General features: G+C 41.0%; 1 protein-coding gene across 6 annotated transcripts in view; it reads left to right on the plus strand.

The window, feature by feature from the left end:
* Window positions 1-10,805, plus strand: part of LOC306914704 (receptor-type tyrosine-protein phosphatase epsilon-like) — a 113,647-nt gene extending 102,842 nt beyond the window's left edge. For all 6 annotated transcript variants that reach the window (XM_079491870.1, XM_079491871.1, XM_079491872.1 and 3 more), the window contains 6 exons: window positions 32-108; window positions 1,747-1,881; window positions 2,134-2,259; window positions 5,669-5,820; window positions 8,341-8,476; window positions 9,343-10,805. In XM_079491870.1, the coding sequence (XP_079347996.1) occupies window positions 32-108; window positions 1,747-1,881; window positions 2,134-2,259; window positions 5,669-5,820; window positions 8,341-8,476; window positions 9,343-9,417 (701 nt within the window). In that variant the 3' untranslated portion in view covers window positions 9,418-10,805. The remainder of the gene's footprint in view (window positions 1-31; window positions 109-1,746; window positions 1,882-2,133; window positions 2,260-5,668; window positions 5,821-8,340; window positions 8,477-9,342) is intronic.
* Window positions 10,806-16,585: the final 5,780 nt, after the last annotated feature.

The raw sequence follows: 16,585 nt of genomic DNA on the forward strand, positions 1-16,585 counted from the left end.
ATGGGTTTTCCTGTCCCACCTTGTGTTCCAGACGACTTCAACAGAGTTATTCTGTCCATGAGACGAGGACAGGAGTTCACAGATTACGTCAACGCCTCGTTCATAGATGTAAGCACTTCAATATGTACTGTCTTAAAGTGTCTATAAATACCCAGCTCGGTTTAATACTTTAGAAATATTATTTGTTTCATTCGATTAGATTTTCTTTCTTTTTTTTGTGTGTTTCCTTTCGGTCTAGTTTTAGTTAGTTTAATGAATGCATATATAGTTTTAGATATGTACTAGTTTTAATTTAGTTTGTATTTAGTTTTAGTTTTTCGTGTTTTATGAGGATTGAGGAAAGCTCAAAAGCATACAAAAAGGATATAAGAATGCATGGAAAAACTAAAATGAGGATGATTTTACCCGGTAATTATTTTTTCTATTTTGTTTGTCTAGTTAGTTTCAGTTAGTTAGTCTTAGCCGTGTCATCCCAAAAGCCTACACCGCTGTGATTGGCCAGTGCACTTGTGCAAGGACGTGCTGTGATTGGCCAGTATAGCCACCAGTAGCATGGCAGTTGGGCCAAACGCTCACCCCAAAACATGATTTACGATTCTGTGCCTATCGGGACGTAACTCGAACGTAACTTGAGTCTGCTCAACTTTAGAAACGTTTGGCACGGCGACTCGCTTAAAGCTCGCTCGGTAGCCGGCGGTGCCTCTCGTGGCTCTATAGTTCTCTTGAGACCGAGCGCCTCCGATGCGGTCAAAAGTGATACTTTAGGTGAGAGGCACGTCCGCGTTGGCCACAGACCTAGGGCGTGGTTAATGGTTATACCGTAAGCACAATCGGTTTAGGCTTTGGTTTTGTTGCGTCGTAGTCTACTATATCAATTCAATTCAGTACGTCTCCATTTCCACGAGTTGTTGTTTGTTTGTGTGCTTGTCTTGCTGGTTCTCAGGGCTACAGACAGAAGAAATACTTCATTGTGGAGTTTGTGTGTGTTTTCAGGGCTACAGACATAAGGACTACTTCATTGTGGTGTTTATGTGTGTTTTCAGGGCTACAGACAGAAGGACTGCTTCATTCATTGTGGTGTGTATGTGTGTTTTCAGGGCTACAGACAGAAGGACTACTTCATTGTGGTGTTTATGTGTGTTTTCAGGGCTACAGACAGAAGGACTGCTTCATTCATTGTGGTGTGTATGTGTGTTTTCAGGGCTACAGACAGAAGGACTACTTCATTGTGGTGTGTATGTGTGTTTTCAGGGCTACAGACAGAAGGACTGCTTCATTCATTGTGGTGTGTATGTGTGTTTTCAGGGCTACAGACAGGACTACTTCATTGTGGTGTGTATGTGTGTTTTCAGGGCTACAGACAGGACTACTTCATTGTGGTGTGTATGTGTGTTTTCAGGGCTACAGACAGAAGGACTGCTTCATTCATTGTGGTGTTTATGTGTGTTTTCAGGGCTACAGACAGAAGGACTGCTTCATTCATTGTGGTGTGTATGTGTGTTTTCAAGGCTACAGACAGGACTTCTTCATTGTGGTGTATGTGTGTTTTCAGGGCTACAGACAGAAGGACTACTTCATTGTGGTGTATGTGTGTTTTCAGGGCTACAGACAGAAGGACTACTTCATTCATTGTGATGTGTATGTGTGTTTTCAAGGCTACAGACAGGACTACTTCATTGTGATGTGTATGTGTATTTTCAAGGCTACAGACAGGGCTACTTCATTGTGGTGTATGTGTGTTTTCAGGGCTACAGGCAGAAGGACTACTTCATCGCCACCCAGGGCCCTCTGTCCCACACGGTGGACGACTTCTGGAGGATGGTGTGGGAATGGAAGTGTCACTCCATTGTCATGCTCACCGAACTCCAGGAGAGGGAGCAGGTGAGCTGCTCATGAACCTTCATTAGTTCATCTATCTATCTTATCTATCTATCTATCTATCTATCTATCTATCTATCTATCTATCTATCTATCTATCTATCTATCTATCTATCTATCTATCTGCTCTACCATAGAAGCATTTAAAATGAGATGGTTAAGAATGACAAAATCTATAGATCTATATATCTATATATTATTTCTACAAAGCAGTATTGATACTTTTAAGTGAGTAATAAATGTGTCTTTTTGCAGGACAAGTGTTTCCAGTACTGGCCCTCAGAGGACTCAGTCACCTATGGAGACTACACCGTGGAGATGAAAGGTGTCACAGACTGTGACACCTTCAGTCTGCGCGACTTGGTACTCACCTTTGGCCCGGTAAGTACACGATGCGCAGCTAGCCTGCGTAGCTATGGTTCGTTCAGGCAGACAACTTGAGAGTGCGTCTACCTGATCAGGTGGGGTGCACGCGCAGATCTGACACACCAAAGGTCCGAAGCGCGGAGACATGCGATGCGAAAATGCGATGGTCCGACATGCGCTGCTCCCGTGCTTGCGGTTATGGTTTAGGTTAGGGATTGAGGTTTCAGATCAATAGTATGTCGGAAAAGCCTGTACCCGATCAGGTGACTTGTCACCAGTGTTGTTTTTGGCAGCAAATTTAGTGTCTTGAATAGTTTTTATTTAGTTTTTTGTCACATTTTAGTCAGTCACGTGTTAGTCTACTTTTAGTCGACTAAATATCATAAGATTTTAGTCGACTAAATCTACAGTTGATTTAGTCGACTAAAATGTATTTTGAAGGGCCTTGATGCCGTCGTAACGGCTGATTTCACACTTGGTGAAAATAGCAGATCTACAAGCTTGTAGATCTGCTATTTTCAGCATGCAACCAAGTGTAAAATGAATTATACTGGATCTCTGGTCCACTAGTCCCTTCCTAACATTATAGTCTAGTTATCTGTTGACGAAATTGACAATACATTTAGTCTTAGTTTTAGTCATCATAGCTCAGTTTTCACTTAGTTTCCGTCAGTGAAAAAAGGTAGTCGACGAACATTTTTCGTCTTATTTTTAGTCGACAAAAACTACACTGCTTGTCACATGCACTCTTTACCTGATCAGAGCGGCTCTGCCTACCTGCTCATTCCTGGCTTCTCTCCTGCTGTGCTGACGTGCGTCGCTGCATGCTGTCGCCTCCCTGCCTCGCTTGCTGCTAACCTGCTGCTCATGAGGTTTTGCAAATCCCACCGCCTCCCCAGTATCCATGCACCTGTAGGCTCTGTTTCTAGATCCCACGGGGGTCTTAATTCATTCCCTGTCATTTTATTTGACTCATAACTTAACCCCTTTTGGTGTTAGCATTATGTTATGCTTTAGCTATTGAAAAATAGCAGATCTACAAGCTCATAGCGCGCCACCGAGTGGCACGCTACGAGCTTGTAGGTCTTCTATTTTTGAAAAATCGAAGAACGACTGACATAGAAACATAGCTTTTTCAGAAAACTGTCAGGATGTAGAAGACATTTTTAGAATCTGATCTCAGGTCAAAATGGGTTAATTATTACGGTTGGATGCAGCTCAAAGTGAACTTTGCTCAGGCGTCTGCCGTCTAGTCTTCCTAGCCCGTGTTATTAAAGGAGAACGGGCGATAGTGGAAGTCCAATCTCCTCAGTTCAAATCTTGTTGGATGCATGACTTTGAGGACATGTCCGGAGGGGCCTCTAGCAACTTCCGGGGGCCTGGGCAGTCGCGTATACGGCGGGCCAGCACTGCATGCAACTATATGCAAATGTTTGGTTACAAGGAATTGCATGGTGAATCATTGGTGTGGTTTTGGCCTTAGTCATAGTCTTTTTTTTTAACTTAATTCTAATGTAATCCTGGGCTCTACTAACCTGACTCCGCCAGATGGGGCAGCAGAGAGTACACTGGGTTCCCCCCTCCTGCTCCCATCTGGGAACTCTCAGGCAGACTTGATGCTCCGGCCACAAAACGGCCTGGCCAATCAGCGGCAGCTCTCTGCTGCCCCATCTGGCGGAGTCAGGTTAGGGCTCTACACCTCCTCTACCAACCTGGGGGGGCAGCGGACTGACCTCATGCTTCCTTCTATGCATGATGAGTCCAAGCCGCTTATTTTCACCTGACAGGGGGGAGTTTCCCTGGCCTGACGTAGCGCCAGTTCCTTTCACCTCCATCAGGCACCCCGGCTGGCAGTTTAGAGACCAGGATTACTGCATGGTTTTTGTGAGGGTACCTACCCTATAGGGGACACGGGGAGAACATGCAAACTCCACACAGAAGGGCCCTTTCACCAACCCCGCCTTGGGTATGGGCACTGATGCGGAGGAGAGAACACGTCCCCAGCGGGAATTGAACCCAGGACCTTCTAGCTGTGAGGCGACAGCACTACTGACTGTGCCACCGTGCCCCCTCCTCATAGTCATAGTCTTTACAATACAATTAAATTCAGTTTTAGTCATTATGTTAGTCATCTGAAACGTTTTAGAGTTAGACTAAATATATATATAAGACTTTCGTCGACTAAATCTACAGTTGATTTTATTTTGGGGTCCTTGATGGCGTCGTAATGCCCGATTTTACACTCGGTTGCATGCTGAAAGTAGCAGATCTACAAGCTCACAACACGCCACAGTGAGACGCATTGCCCCCCCTTGATAATACTAACGGCATCAAGCGAAAGCATCAAGATTAATTATCCTTCCCCCTGAGTTTCCAAAAAAATATTGCCCACCAAAGGTGCGAACTAGGCTCTTTAAGCCACAGTAATTGGCTCCGTATAAACCTGGCTTGGGAGTTTTGGAGGAAAGGTAATTGGAATTAAGAGTGTGCATGCAGCATGTTTCACTGGTCTCCCACTGCTACTGTACCTTCTGGCTTCCCACTAGTCACGGTTTATATAACCACATATACTAGAGTGCACAGCACCTTTATTAAAGCTTCTCTCTACACTGACATTCAGAATACGTACAGCTCCAGAAAATTATTTTCTTTTTTTAATGATTATTATCATAGCGTTTCTGCCTCATCGAGATAATAATATTTATAGGAAAATGAGACCAGAGACGGTGGTCGGCGAATTAGCCACTTCAACGCTGGCTGGCACGGCATGATACATAAACATTTTACTATACATATCGTTGCTCCATTTTTTAGGTTTTTTTTTTTTAATAAATCAGTGCTATTGAACACCCTTTACGTCTGGGTGTTGTTTCGAAAATATTGAACCAATGGAAAGTAGTAAAAAAAGGCCTTGGACAAAACTGTCTGCTAAAGCAACTAACTCCACCGCCTCTCCCCCTCTCATGGAAGTAATTGACCATATATAAACAAGTCACAACACCAACTTTAATGAGGCAGTATTGCTTTGTTTTCAAAATATAAGGTGGTCTTCATTTCCTGACAGCAGATATATATATATATATATATATATATATATATATATACATATATATTCGTGTTTGCCGGGAGGAAACCTCATATGTCCAACACTGTTACTTTCCAGGATTCAAATTCAAAAGTAGCAGATCGATCTTGCGGATCTGCTACTACTTATGCTTCTGTGTGACGCTGTGGTGGTGTGATCAAGCAGGTTCATTCATTTACGAAATGTACGAAATATCTGCTATGCAGAAATGGCAGATTTACAGTTACAAGCTCACAGTCACACACCGTGCTGCAATAATATGCCAAGTTGTGAGCTTGTACTGTGGTGGTTATGATGTTCTCATCTCTCCCTGCCATCATCTACCTTCCCCTCTCCAAGGAGAAGCAGACGAGACTGATCAGGCACTTCCACTTCCACGGCTGGCCAGAGATCGGCATCCCCGCCGAGGGGAAAGGCATGATCGACATCATCGCCTCGGTGCAGAGACAGCAGCAGCAGTCAGGGAACCATCCCATCGTCGTACACTGCAGGTATAACTCTAAGAATATCCCCCCCAAACCTGTCTAATGGCTGACAGCAATAATATTCTCAAGCTCATTTCCTCTCTGCAGAGGCAGAGGCTTTCCCAAAGCCAACAAAGTTCTCTGAGAACCAGTGGTGTAAAGTAACTAAGTTATGAGGCAACATCTCAGAGGCAAATATTGTATGCCAATACTTTTGTACTTCTACTTAAGTACGTTTTGAATTCCAGATTTTTGCTTGTAACAGAGTATTTGTACATTGCAGTATTGATACTTTTACTTAACCCATTTCGGGCGGGAACCCCTTTTGGTGTTGTAAGCATTCTGTTCTACTTTAGCTATTGAAAAATAGCAGATCTACAAGCTCATAGCGCGGCACTCGGTGCTTGTAGATCTGCTATTTTTTTTTTAATCGTGAAAATGTGGCGCAAGTCTTTGAGAGCGAACGTTTTTACTCAAATCGTTTCTTCTGGGGCGTCCCTGGAACAACATATTTTCAGATGGGGGTCGGCGGCCAAATACAGATAATTCTGGGGGTCCTTGACATGAAATATTGAGCACCACTGATACAGAAACAGAGGTATTTCAGAAAACTGTCAGCATTTAGAAGACGTTTTAAAAATGTCGACGTCAGGCCTAAATGGGTTAAGTAAGAAAAGTACCTTTTCCAGCACTGCTGAGAACCGAAGTAAATCCCCTGAGTCCTGAACGTTTATTGTTTATTGTTTATTACGGATCCCCATTAGTCCTCACTACAGTGAAGACTACTCTTCCTGGGGTCCAAACACTCATACAATCAATTTAAAACGTAATACAATGTATTTGTTTTTCATTACATAGTTAAAAACAAAACAAAAGAAAAATAATTGAAGCTTTCTGTCTTCATACATTCTAGAAAATATATTACATTACAACAAATTTATACAACAATTTTACAAACATTGTATATCCTATGAATTAAAATCAAACACTCACCAATCTAACTAAACATTATTTCTTTCCTAATCACTGCTGCCTTCAATTTCTTTTTAAAGCTTGATTTATTCTCTATATTAATAACGTAACGTATGTTCTGTGTGCATTGCAGTGCTGGTGCAAGTTGAACATTCCTACAGTACATGCAATTGTTTCTGTCCTGTCTGCATTGCAGTGCTGTGCAGGGCGTACAACATATCTACTGTACATTTATACTGTATCTCTGCTGTCACCAGGAACCAGCTAACTCTATTGTCAGTATACTTGCATGAGTGAGGGTGATGGTGTGGAGTTAGCCGCTTTAGCAGACCGTTTGAGGGTCCAGTGGAGTTAGCTGGTTTTGCCAGAAGCCCTTTTAAAATTATTTTCAGTGGTTCAATATGTTTTAACCAACACACATACAGCAGATGTTGCATTGCAGTGCTTGTGCAGGTTGAACATAATACATTCATAATTCATAATGTTTCTGTTATGCGTATCGTTGCAGTGCTGGTGCAGGGCGATCATAAATAATACACTCATATGTTCTGTTGTGCAGTGTTGTTTTCGTCTAAATCAAAACAAAATAAAAACGAATCTATGATGACTAAAACTAAGACTAAATATATTGACAATTTCGTCAACAAATAAAAACTAGACTAAAATGTTAGGAAGGGAGTTTTATGCTAGGTTGCATGCTGAAAATAGCAGATCTACAAGCTCACAGCGTGACACGTTGTGAGCTTGTAGATCTGCTATTTTCAGCATGCAACCAAAGTGTAAAATCTGCCATTACAACGACATCAAGGCCTGTCAAAACACATTTTAGTAGTAGTAGATTTAGTCGACTAAAATCGTATGAGATTTAGTCGACTAAAACTGGACTAACATGAGAACATTCCAGGTGACTAAAATGTGACTTAAACTAAATGAAAATTATTCAAAAGACTATGACTAAAACAAAAATCTAAATTTACTGTCAAAAACAACAATGCTGTTGTGTTGTAGTGCTAGAACACAATCCATTCATATTATATTCTGTTGTGGTGTGTGTATCGTTGCAGTGCTAGAACATAATAAATTGATATTATATTCTGTTGTGGTGTGTGTATCGTTGCAGTCCTAGAACATAACATATTCATATTATATTCTGTTGTGGTGTGGTGTGTGTGTATCGTTGCAGTGCTAGAACATAACATATTGATATTATATTCTGTTGTTGTGTGTGTATCGTTGCAGTGCTAGAACATAACATATTGATATTATATTCTGTTGTGGTGTGTGTATCGTTGCAGTGCTAGAACATAATATATTGATATTATATTCTGTTGTGGTGTGTGTATCGTTGCAGTGCTAGAACATAATATATTGATATTATATTGTGTTGTGGTGTGTGTATCGTTGCAGTGCTAGAACATAATATATTGATATTATTATATTCTGTTGTGGTGTGTGTATCGTTGCAGTGCTAGAACATAATATATTGATATTATATTCTGTTGTGGTGTGTGTATCGTTGCAGTGCTAGAACATAACATATTGATATTATATTCTGTTGTGTGTGTATCGTTGCAGTGCTGGTGCAGGGAGAACCGGTACGTTCATTGCACTGAGCAATATCCTGGAGCGGGTCAAGGCCGAGGGTCTGCTGGACGTGTTCCAGACTGTGAAGAGTTTACGTATGCAGAGGCCTCACATGGTCCAGACAGTGGTGGGTGTCAATGTTACATTTGTTGCTGTCCGGAGGAAACCTCATAACTCCATTTTTTTTAGGTTTTTGAAAACCCTTTACGTCTGTGTGTTGTTTCGAAAATATTGAACCAATGGAAAGTCGTAAAAAACGCATTGGATAAAACCTCTTAACTCCATTCTCAAATTGTCTGCTAAAACAGCTAACTCCACCACCTCTCTCCTTCTCATGCAAGTACTGTAATTGACAATATCTAAAGTCACACCACCAACTTTGATGAGGCAGTATTGCATTGTTTAAAAACTATATAGGGTTTTATAAAAACATCTATTTTTCATTTCTTGAAAAATTACAATTAACATTTTGGAGTTTCCTCCGGACAGCAGAGATATTAAACTTAAACTATATGCAGCAATTTGTAAAACGTCAACCGCACTGGCGAGTGAATTACAGTATATCATTAATACCTGGCATCCAAAGAGTTAAACTGTATTCAAAGATTTGCAAAATATGTCATGATTTTTCTAAAATAGAAGCTCCTCAAGCTCATATGGGCTTGTATAACTGCTATTTTTGAATTGCCAAAGTATAAAATAGTGCTTTTTAGCTCAAATTAAAGTTTAACATCCAAAGAGTTCCAAACTATATGCAGACTTGCAGAGGCCACACATGGTCAAGACAGCGGTGGGTGTCAATTGGAATTTCCTTATTTAGTTTATTTAGCCGATCTATAAGCTCACAATGCGTGGCGGTGCAACGTGGTGTGAGCTTGTAGATCGTCTATTTTCAGTGAGCCCACAAATACTTATAAATCAAGCCTTTATACAATTAATTAATTGATCAGCATGGGAACTAATTTGTTTTCTTTTTTGTGTTCCTCTCCACAGGAACAATATGACTTCTGCTACCGAGTGGTACAAGACTTTGTCGACATTTTCTCAGACTATGCCAATTTCAAATAATTGAGATTTGCCTTAAAACAAATATTGTTTATTTTAATGTTTTATTTGTCAGGTTCATGTGTTTCCTTAACTCGGTCGAGATGATCTTCTATTTTGCTATGCACTTGTTCTACCACTAGCTAAGGCTGCGTCCGTCCCTCCTGTAATATAAACCTTCCGTATGTCAATGGATTGAAAAACAAAAACAAAATTGTAAATGCTTAAGTGAGATTATTAATGTATATTTCACATCATGTATATTAATTATTTTTGTCATGTCATGATGAAGTGTCGTTTCATCCTTTCAGTCCTCTCGCGCATTTCAGTTTCAGTTGTATATTTGTACTTTAATTTCAAAAATTCCAAATGTGAGTGTTATACTTTTGGATTTTAAGCACACATTTTAATATTTTTGAAAAAAAGGTTGTAGCTATTGTAAATGTATTTATGTATTTGTTTTTCGCCGACCGTCCATTCTTGCATTTTTGGGGAACATGACGAGAATGTTTAAAGATGTTTTTTTTTTATTATTATTATTGTATTTATGTTAAATGTGTATTCTTACACTTATTGACGACTTCTGACTGAGATTAGAGGTGATATCAAAAGTAGTTTATTTTATTATTTTTCCTCCAGCTAAACGCCCATTTCAAATGTGACATTCTTTCCAATGGAAATGTTTGGAAAACGACGCAGCATTCAGCCATAACAATGCAGAGATAGATATGCAATGGATACTAATTCAATGATATACTTACTATATGGTCGAGGTCAGGTGGAAACCTTGTATGTCCAAAATGATTCCTTTTTAATGATTATTTAATTTTCAAAAAATAATACTGAAAATAGACAATCTACAAGCTCGCCGTGCGAAGCGTTGTGAGCTCGTCGATCAGCTATTTTCACTACTTTTGTGCAACACTCTTGTATGGCGAAAAATAGGGCATTAATTATAACAAAAAGAAGACAAAACATGAAATGTTTAAATACGGAGATAGGAGGTTTCCACCCGAGAGCGACGATTCATGTTGATATCCAATACAGATTCAGGCAGAAGCTTGGAAAACCATACAAAACTGATCATGTACCTCAGAGAACTGGTATGCAACTGCACATAAAAATGGATTATTAAATGCTACAGTTTGCCTTTTGTTTAGAATAGGCCACAGCAAGTATTTTGCTAACGCGACTGCACATAACAAAAAAGCACATATAACACAGAGCCTTTTTACCAAGCATTTACAATATAGAAGAAAGATGGGTTTTTTATCAGTGCTTTGTTTAAAGTCTAGGTTATAAATATGTTCTTGCATAAATCAGTGCCATATTGACTTTTTTTATTTTTTATTATTTGTTTAAATTTAAACACATCCCCTGCCAGGTATTAAACCATTCAGGACGGGAACCCCTTTTTGGTGTTTTAAGGATTATTGTTATACTTTAGCTGTTGAAAAATAGCAGATCTACAAGCTCATAGCATGCTGCGCTACGAGCTTGTAGATCTGCTATTTTTTTAAAAATCGTGAAAATGTGGCGCAAATCTTTGAATATGTATTCTTTCAGAGCGAACATTTTTAACTCAAATCTTTGTTTCTGGGGGGGGGGGGGGGGGGGGTCCCTGGAACAACATATTTTCAGATGAGGGTCCGTGGCCAAATACAGATAATTCTGGGGGTCCTTGACATGAAAAAGCTTGAGCACCACTGACATAGAAGCATTGGTTTTTCTAAACTGTTTAGAAGATATTTTTGTAGAATCGGCCTCAGGCCTGTTCATTCTTCCGAAATCGGCAGTATTTTTTCAGTGAAACCCTTATTTTAAAGGTTCCACTGTGGAACCCGAGAGGTAAAGCGGATGTGGGAAGACGATGTGTGTTGTGACAGACGCTCGTCTTTTCTCTCAGCCGGAGAAGACGTTTTGTGGCCGTTTTGGGCCGTTGAATAAAGTTTGCTTTGACCAGGGACGCAACCTGGGAAAGGAATCCCAGATAAAGGCATTTGAAATAATGTTAATGTTAATGACGTTTACATTGTTCACTGGATCGCCCAGCAATCCAATGCTAATGTATGTAGCGTAAGACCCGGGACCTCACTTGAACTACTGAAATGACCATAGATCCTAAATGTACGCCTTCGGCACGAAAGCGTTGGATTTGGAAGAACTTAAATGTACGTCTTTGGCAGTCAATGTATGACTGAGTTTGGCGTCAAAGTGTGTCGATTAAAGAAGACAAGAGGTAGTTGCTTAGTTCAAGGGTTCCCAAACTTTTCAGGCCCCCCCAAAATAATCTTATTTGAACTGGGGACCCTCCACCAGCGGGGACCGCATGTAATTCCGACGGAGCATTAGTCCGACATGCGTCCGCATGTCGGACATGTGCTGCTCCCGTGCTTGCGGTTACGGTTAGGTTAGGGTTTGAGGTAGGTTGTCGTTTGTCGGACCAATGACTAGTCTGAACTACGTACTGCAACCCCCACCAGCTAGTCCACCCTGACACCCTTGGAATCGTAGGCATTGCATTTAGTTTGACTCTGTTCCACAGATAAATATTGTGAAAATAGCCGAACTTCAAGCTCACAACGCCTCGCACTGTGAAGTCATTGTGAGCTTGAAGATCGGCTATTTTCACAATGCCTTGCCTCTTTCTTACGTAATATTTGACAATTTTGCCAATTTGGTGTTAAAAAAGTCTTAAAAGTAATGAAAGTGTCACTTTAGAAATGTGCATATACCCTGTATACACTATACTGTATGTTGGTTTGTTTACTGTTGTACATTAAGCTAATCATCTAACCCCCCCAAAATTATTTGGAGACCCCCAATTTGGGAACCACTGGCTCAGTGGGTACAGACAAATTGTGAATTTTTTTTAACGTTTTTATTTTATTATTATTTTTACCATAATGAGGTCCTTATGAGCAAAATGCCATTTCCACTTAAACAAATACAACATAGTTATTAATGTGATAAACCTTGTCATGCATAGTAAAATATACAACCATTGTCATTTCCCTAGCAAACGTCTCAGATTAGCATTTAAAATGCAACGTATACGTCATCAGGTGTGTCCCATAATGGTAATTACCTCAGTAAAACACCAGTGGTGCTTCAGCGATTCAGCGTCTGCTTTATGCCAGCTTTAAAACATGAATGAACAGCCCCTCCTTCTGCAGTCCTCTATACATTCACACTAAATACTGTATGTCAGTCGGTCGGCGGATCCAATTCGTTGCCAATGGAGAGCAGTAATGCAGCAGCGCGAGGTATCTGACATTTGCACGCAGTTAGTTGAATCCAGTGATGGGAAAAAAGCACCCCTTTTTTAACTTAAGTGAAAGTGTCAAGTTACAAGTAATTAAAAGTCCATAAATCAACACTTTGCCTCTGATAGTGAAGTAGAAGTAAAAGTATAGAAAAAAGGAAATACTCCAATACAGTGAAAGTACCTCAAAATGTTACTTAAGTACAGTACTTGAGTACATGTACTTAGTTACTTTCCACCACTGATGAAATGGGATTCAAGATTCCGTTTCTGCATCGCAGGACGTCCGGGTTCGAATCCCGGATGCCACACAGAATGTAACGTGTGGACGGTCATTGTGAATGTGACTTCACTGACAACCCACCGGTATTCCTTATACAGGCTGTACAACAATTACTTGTGAATTATTGGCAAATCCTATGTGACCAAAGGTCTGCTTTGTTCCCTAATAAAGTAGCCTATATCTGTATCTGCCTATACTTTATTGTAAATTACAAACGTCTTAAGTGCTAACATTGTGAAAGTCAATGAAATGGAAGAGACTGTTTGTCAACTTAGATGGACTTGTTGGAGTATTTTCTTTTTTTTTCTTTTCTGTGTGTGAAAACAGTGAGACATGGGCCATATTCACACGACAGACACTTTATGCTCACATCATAAACGGTGACGTTAAAACTCAATGTGGGGTCCAGTAACCTTCGAGTGTTCTTTGTGGGGGTTCCAAATGGACCCTCACATGTCTGTACTGAGAGTGTACAAATGGAACCTTTACATGTACACTCAGTTCTGGGGGTCCTTGAAATTAAAAACCTTGAGTGCAAAAGGACAGTCATCTGAATAAGGTCGGTTGCACAAGAAGAAGAAGATGGGATTTATGGAAAACCAGCCTGGATCTATTTTCCCCCATTTATCCTTTTATGAAAGATGTAAGAGGCTGTCTTTAGGTCAGAGCTCTTGACTTTGCCTTTTTTGCTCTCTTATCTGTTGGTGATGATCTGTATCTTTTTGGATTCTCAATGTCTTTTAAAATGCAGGTTGCAATATTAAATTCATTGGAAATTGTATAGGGATGTATAACATGGTTTTCTTCAAATGAGTTTCCTTCTTTTCTGATCTCCGGATGAGGTCGACTTTTGATTGGGAACAATATTATTTATAAGTTATAACACACAAAAGCCAAACCAAACTCACTCAAAGTGCTGGGCAAAGAATGGACGGCGGATCCCCACAATAAATAGCCCCTATATCCCTCTTGGTTTAACACAAGAAAGGATAAATACCACACAGAAATTCCCCTCCCAAACACATTTCCATTGTAAATAACAACTTAATTAAATGGCAATTAAAACCGATAACCAAATAATAGCGTGGGCGTCCAAAGGCACGCAGGGACGTCCCTCCACTGTCCAATGCCACGCCGACGGGCGCTGCTGGTGGGACCAAGCAATGAGGAGTTGTGGTGGTGGTGGCTGTCGGGGACCCCTGGCGCCATGCAGAGACGACAGCTCGTCTGTGAAACTGAGCAGCGAGGCCCGGGGAAATCAGTGACTGCCTGGGTGGAGAGGCCCCTCCGTTTCTCCCTCTATACCCCAGGGGTCTTCAGTGTCTTCCAGACCAAGGACACCCCTTAGCTGTGAGAGAGACGAAGCAGGGACTATACATGTTTCATGAAGTTGTGTTGTAGATTAAACTTTATTATATTATTTTTATATTAGATTTCATAGATGGCTTCAAAGACTCATCAATGTTGTGTACGTTTGATTCGTATTAATGTGTATTTTTTAGACATTTAACCACGTTTATAACAAACCAATACTGTGTAATCTTGACCTTCGGCTCTGTAGTTGTAGATCTGCTATTGTCATGCAAATGCTCTCCCAGGAATAAGGAGGCTATAGGGTTGACGTGGTTAATGTAAAATAAAAATCACACCCGTGTGAACTGAGTGGTGTAAGGTCTTATATAGACTGATCAGCTGTGGTCTGACGTAATGTCTGACGTAATGAAATCAGCATCAACCAATCAGCATCAACCATGCTCATTTTTTGGTACGAACAGACGGACAGACACGTAAACTAACAAAGCCAGTTGTAGGAGTGGTTTACACCACTCAAAAATAAAATGTTCCTATCACACAAAGATTTGGCGGGGCCCCCCTGTAGTAACTTTGAGGACCCCCTATGCCTAGAGGGATCTCGGAACCCCTGTTAAGACCCATGTTCTATAGTCTAGCCTACTCCAATCGCTTTTCTGAAAATAGCCAGTCTATACAAGCACACACACAACGCCATGTGTTGTGAGCTTGTTGAATGATTCCTAATGGAGTTGTCGCTGCCTGTAGGTTGCTCTAGGTGCTGCCACACGGTCGAAAGAGCTGCGCACGTTCTCGGCTGCGCGCAGCTTAAAGCTTGAGTTTTTAGACAGCTGGTGGATGGAAATTAAACTCCACCTCCGCTGAATTCTTGCGCGACGGCCAGATTCCCGGAAACGCTCTCCTCCGCTCAAGTCTTCCGCGGAGGTGGAGCTTCTTTTCCATCCACCAGCTGTCTAAAAACTCAGAATTTAAGCTGCGCGCAGCTTAAGAAGTGCGCAGCTTAAGACCGTTTTGCGCTATGGTGTGGAGACGGTGACTCACTGGCACTCTTGAGATGCTGTTGAGATTCTGGCCAGTAGGAGAAGCCAACTAGGGCATTCACTTCTAGTCATTTTTACTAGTTGACTAGTTGCCTAGTTTACGTTTAACTACTATTATGTATTTTCTTTTTTTTTGGGGCGGGGAAATAAAAATGTAAAAACTGTGTACATTGGTGACTATAACTATAATCTACCTGATATTGAGGCCTACAAAATCGTGGGAAAAAATAAAAATATAAACCTTTTTTTTCTTTCTTATCAACTAGTCAACTAGTACCAACAAGGTCGACTAGTGGATTTACTAGTCGACTAGTAAACTAGTCGACTAGTTGCTTAATGCCCAGCTGAGCACAGAAGTCCTACCCATATCCCTATCATGGTTTTTAGCACATATAAAAGAAAGGATTACACAACACAATATGACATAAATTATACCCTTTCAATACATTCCCATGGTAGACAACAACATCATTAAATGACAATAAAACAATGACCAAAAAATGAGTGCGTGCAGACTTTGCCGAGACATGAAGTACGAAGTCCCCCCGTCCAGCTAGTGCACATCCCAGGACACGACTCTACCGTTGATGTCGGGTGGAAACCTTGCATGTCCAAAACCGTTCCTTTTTCATTATTTTAAATGTGTGAAAATGGCAGATCTACAAGCTCACAATATTATGCAGGTCGGTGTGAGCTTATAGGCCTCACTCACACGGTCGCAACACTGCATTGCTGTTGTGAGTGTCATGGCCGCCCCTAATGCATTTCCAATGGAGGTCACATGGTCTGTTGTATGGCTTTCAGCTGTGTTTCGACTGCGCCCCTCCCCCTCATACAACACAATGTTGTGTCAAACCATGTGACCTCCATTGGAAATGCATTGGGGCGGCCATGACACTACACAACATTCATCCAACAAGCGCAGTAAAGCCTGCCTATAATCATGGCTCTTTTACACTTACAAAAGCTGTGAAGCATTATGCATAATGCATTCTGTAGGACAGGTTGGACTGAATGATATCACATTGAGAATATACAGACAGACAGTGGATGAAAGCAAGTTATGATTTCATGCAGAGATGTTTTAAACGTCGGACTACAGTAGCCTACCTCCAAACAGACGCAGTCAGTCTCACGCCCGCCCTGTGATCTTTGAAGGCTTCCCGAGGGAGGGGGTGGGGGTGCAGTAAAGGGGGGAATTCTCCCTTTAGGTTAGTGGTTAAGATGCTTGGCTTTATAGTGTCCCTTCCTGTGCGGGAGACCAGGGTTTGAACTCTGGGTGTTCTGCTATGC

Source organism: Electrona antarctica (genome assembly GCF_951216825.1).
Source record: "Electrona antarctica genome assembly, chromosome: 22".
Lineage (NCBI taxonomy): Eukaryota > Metazoa > Chordata > Actinopteri > Myctophiformes > Myctophidae > Electrona > Electrona antarctica.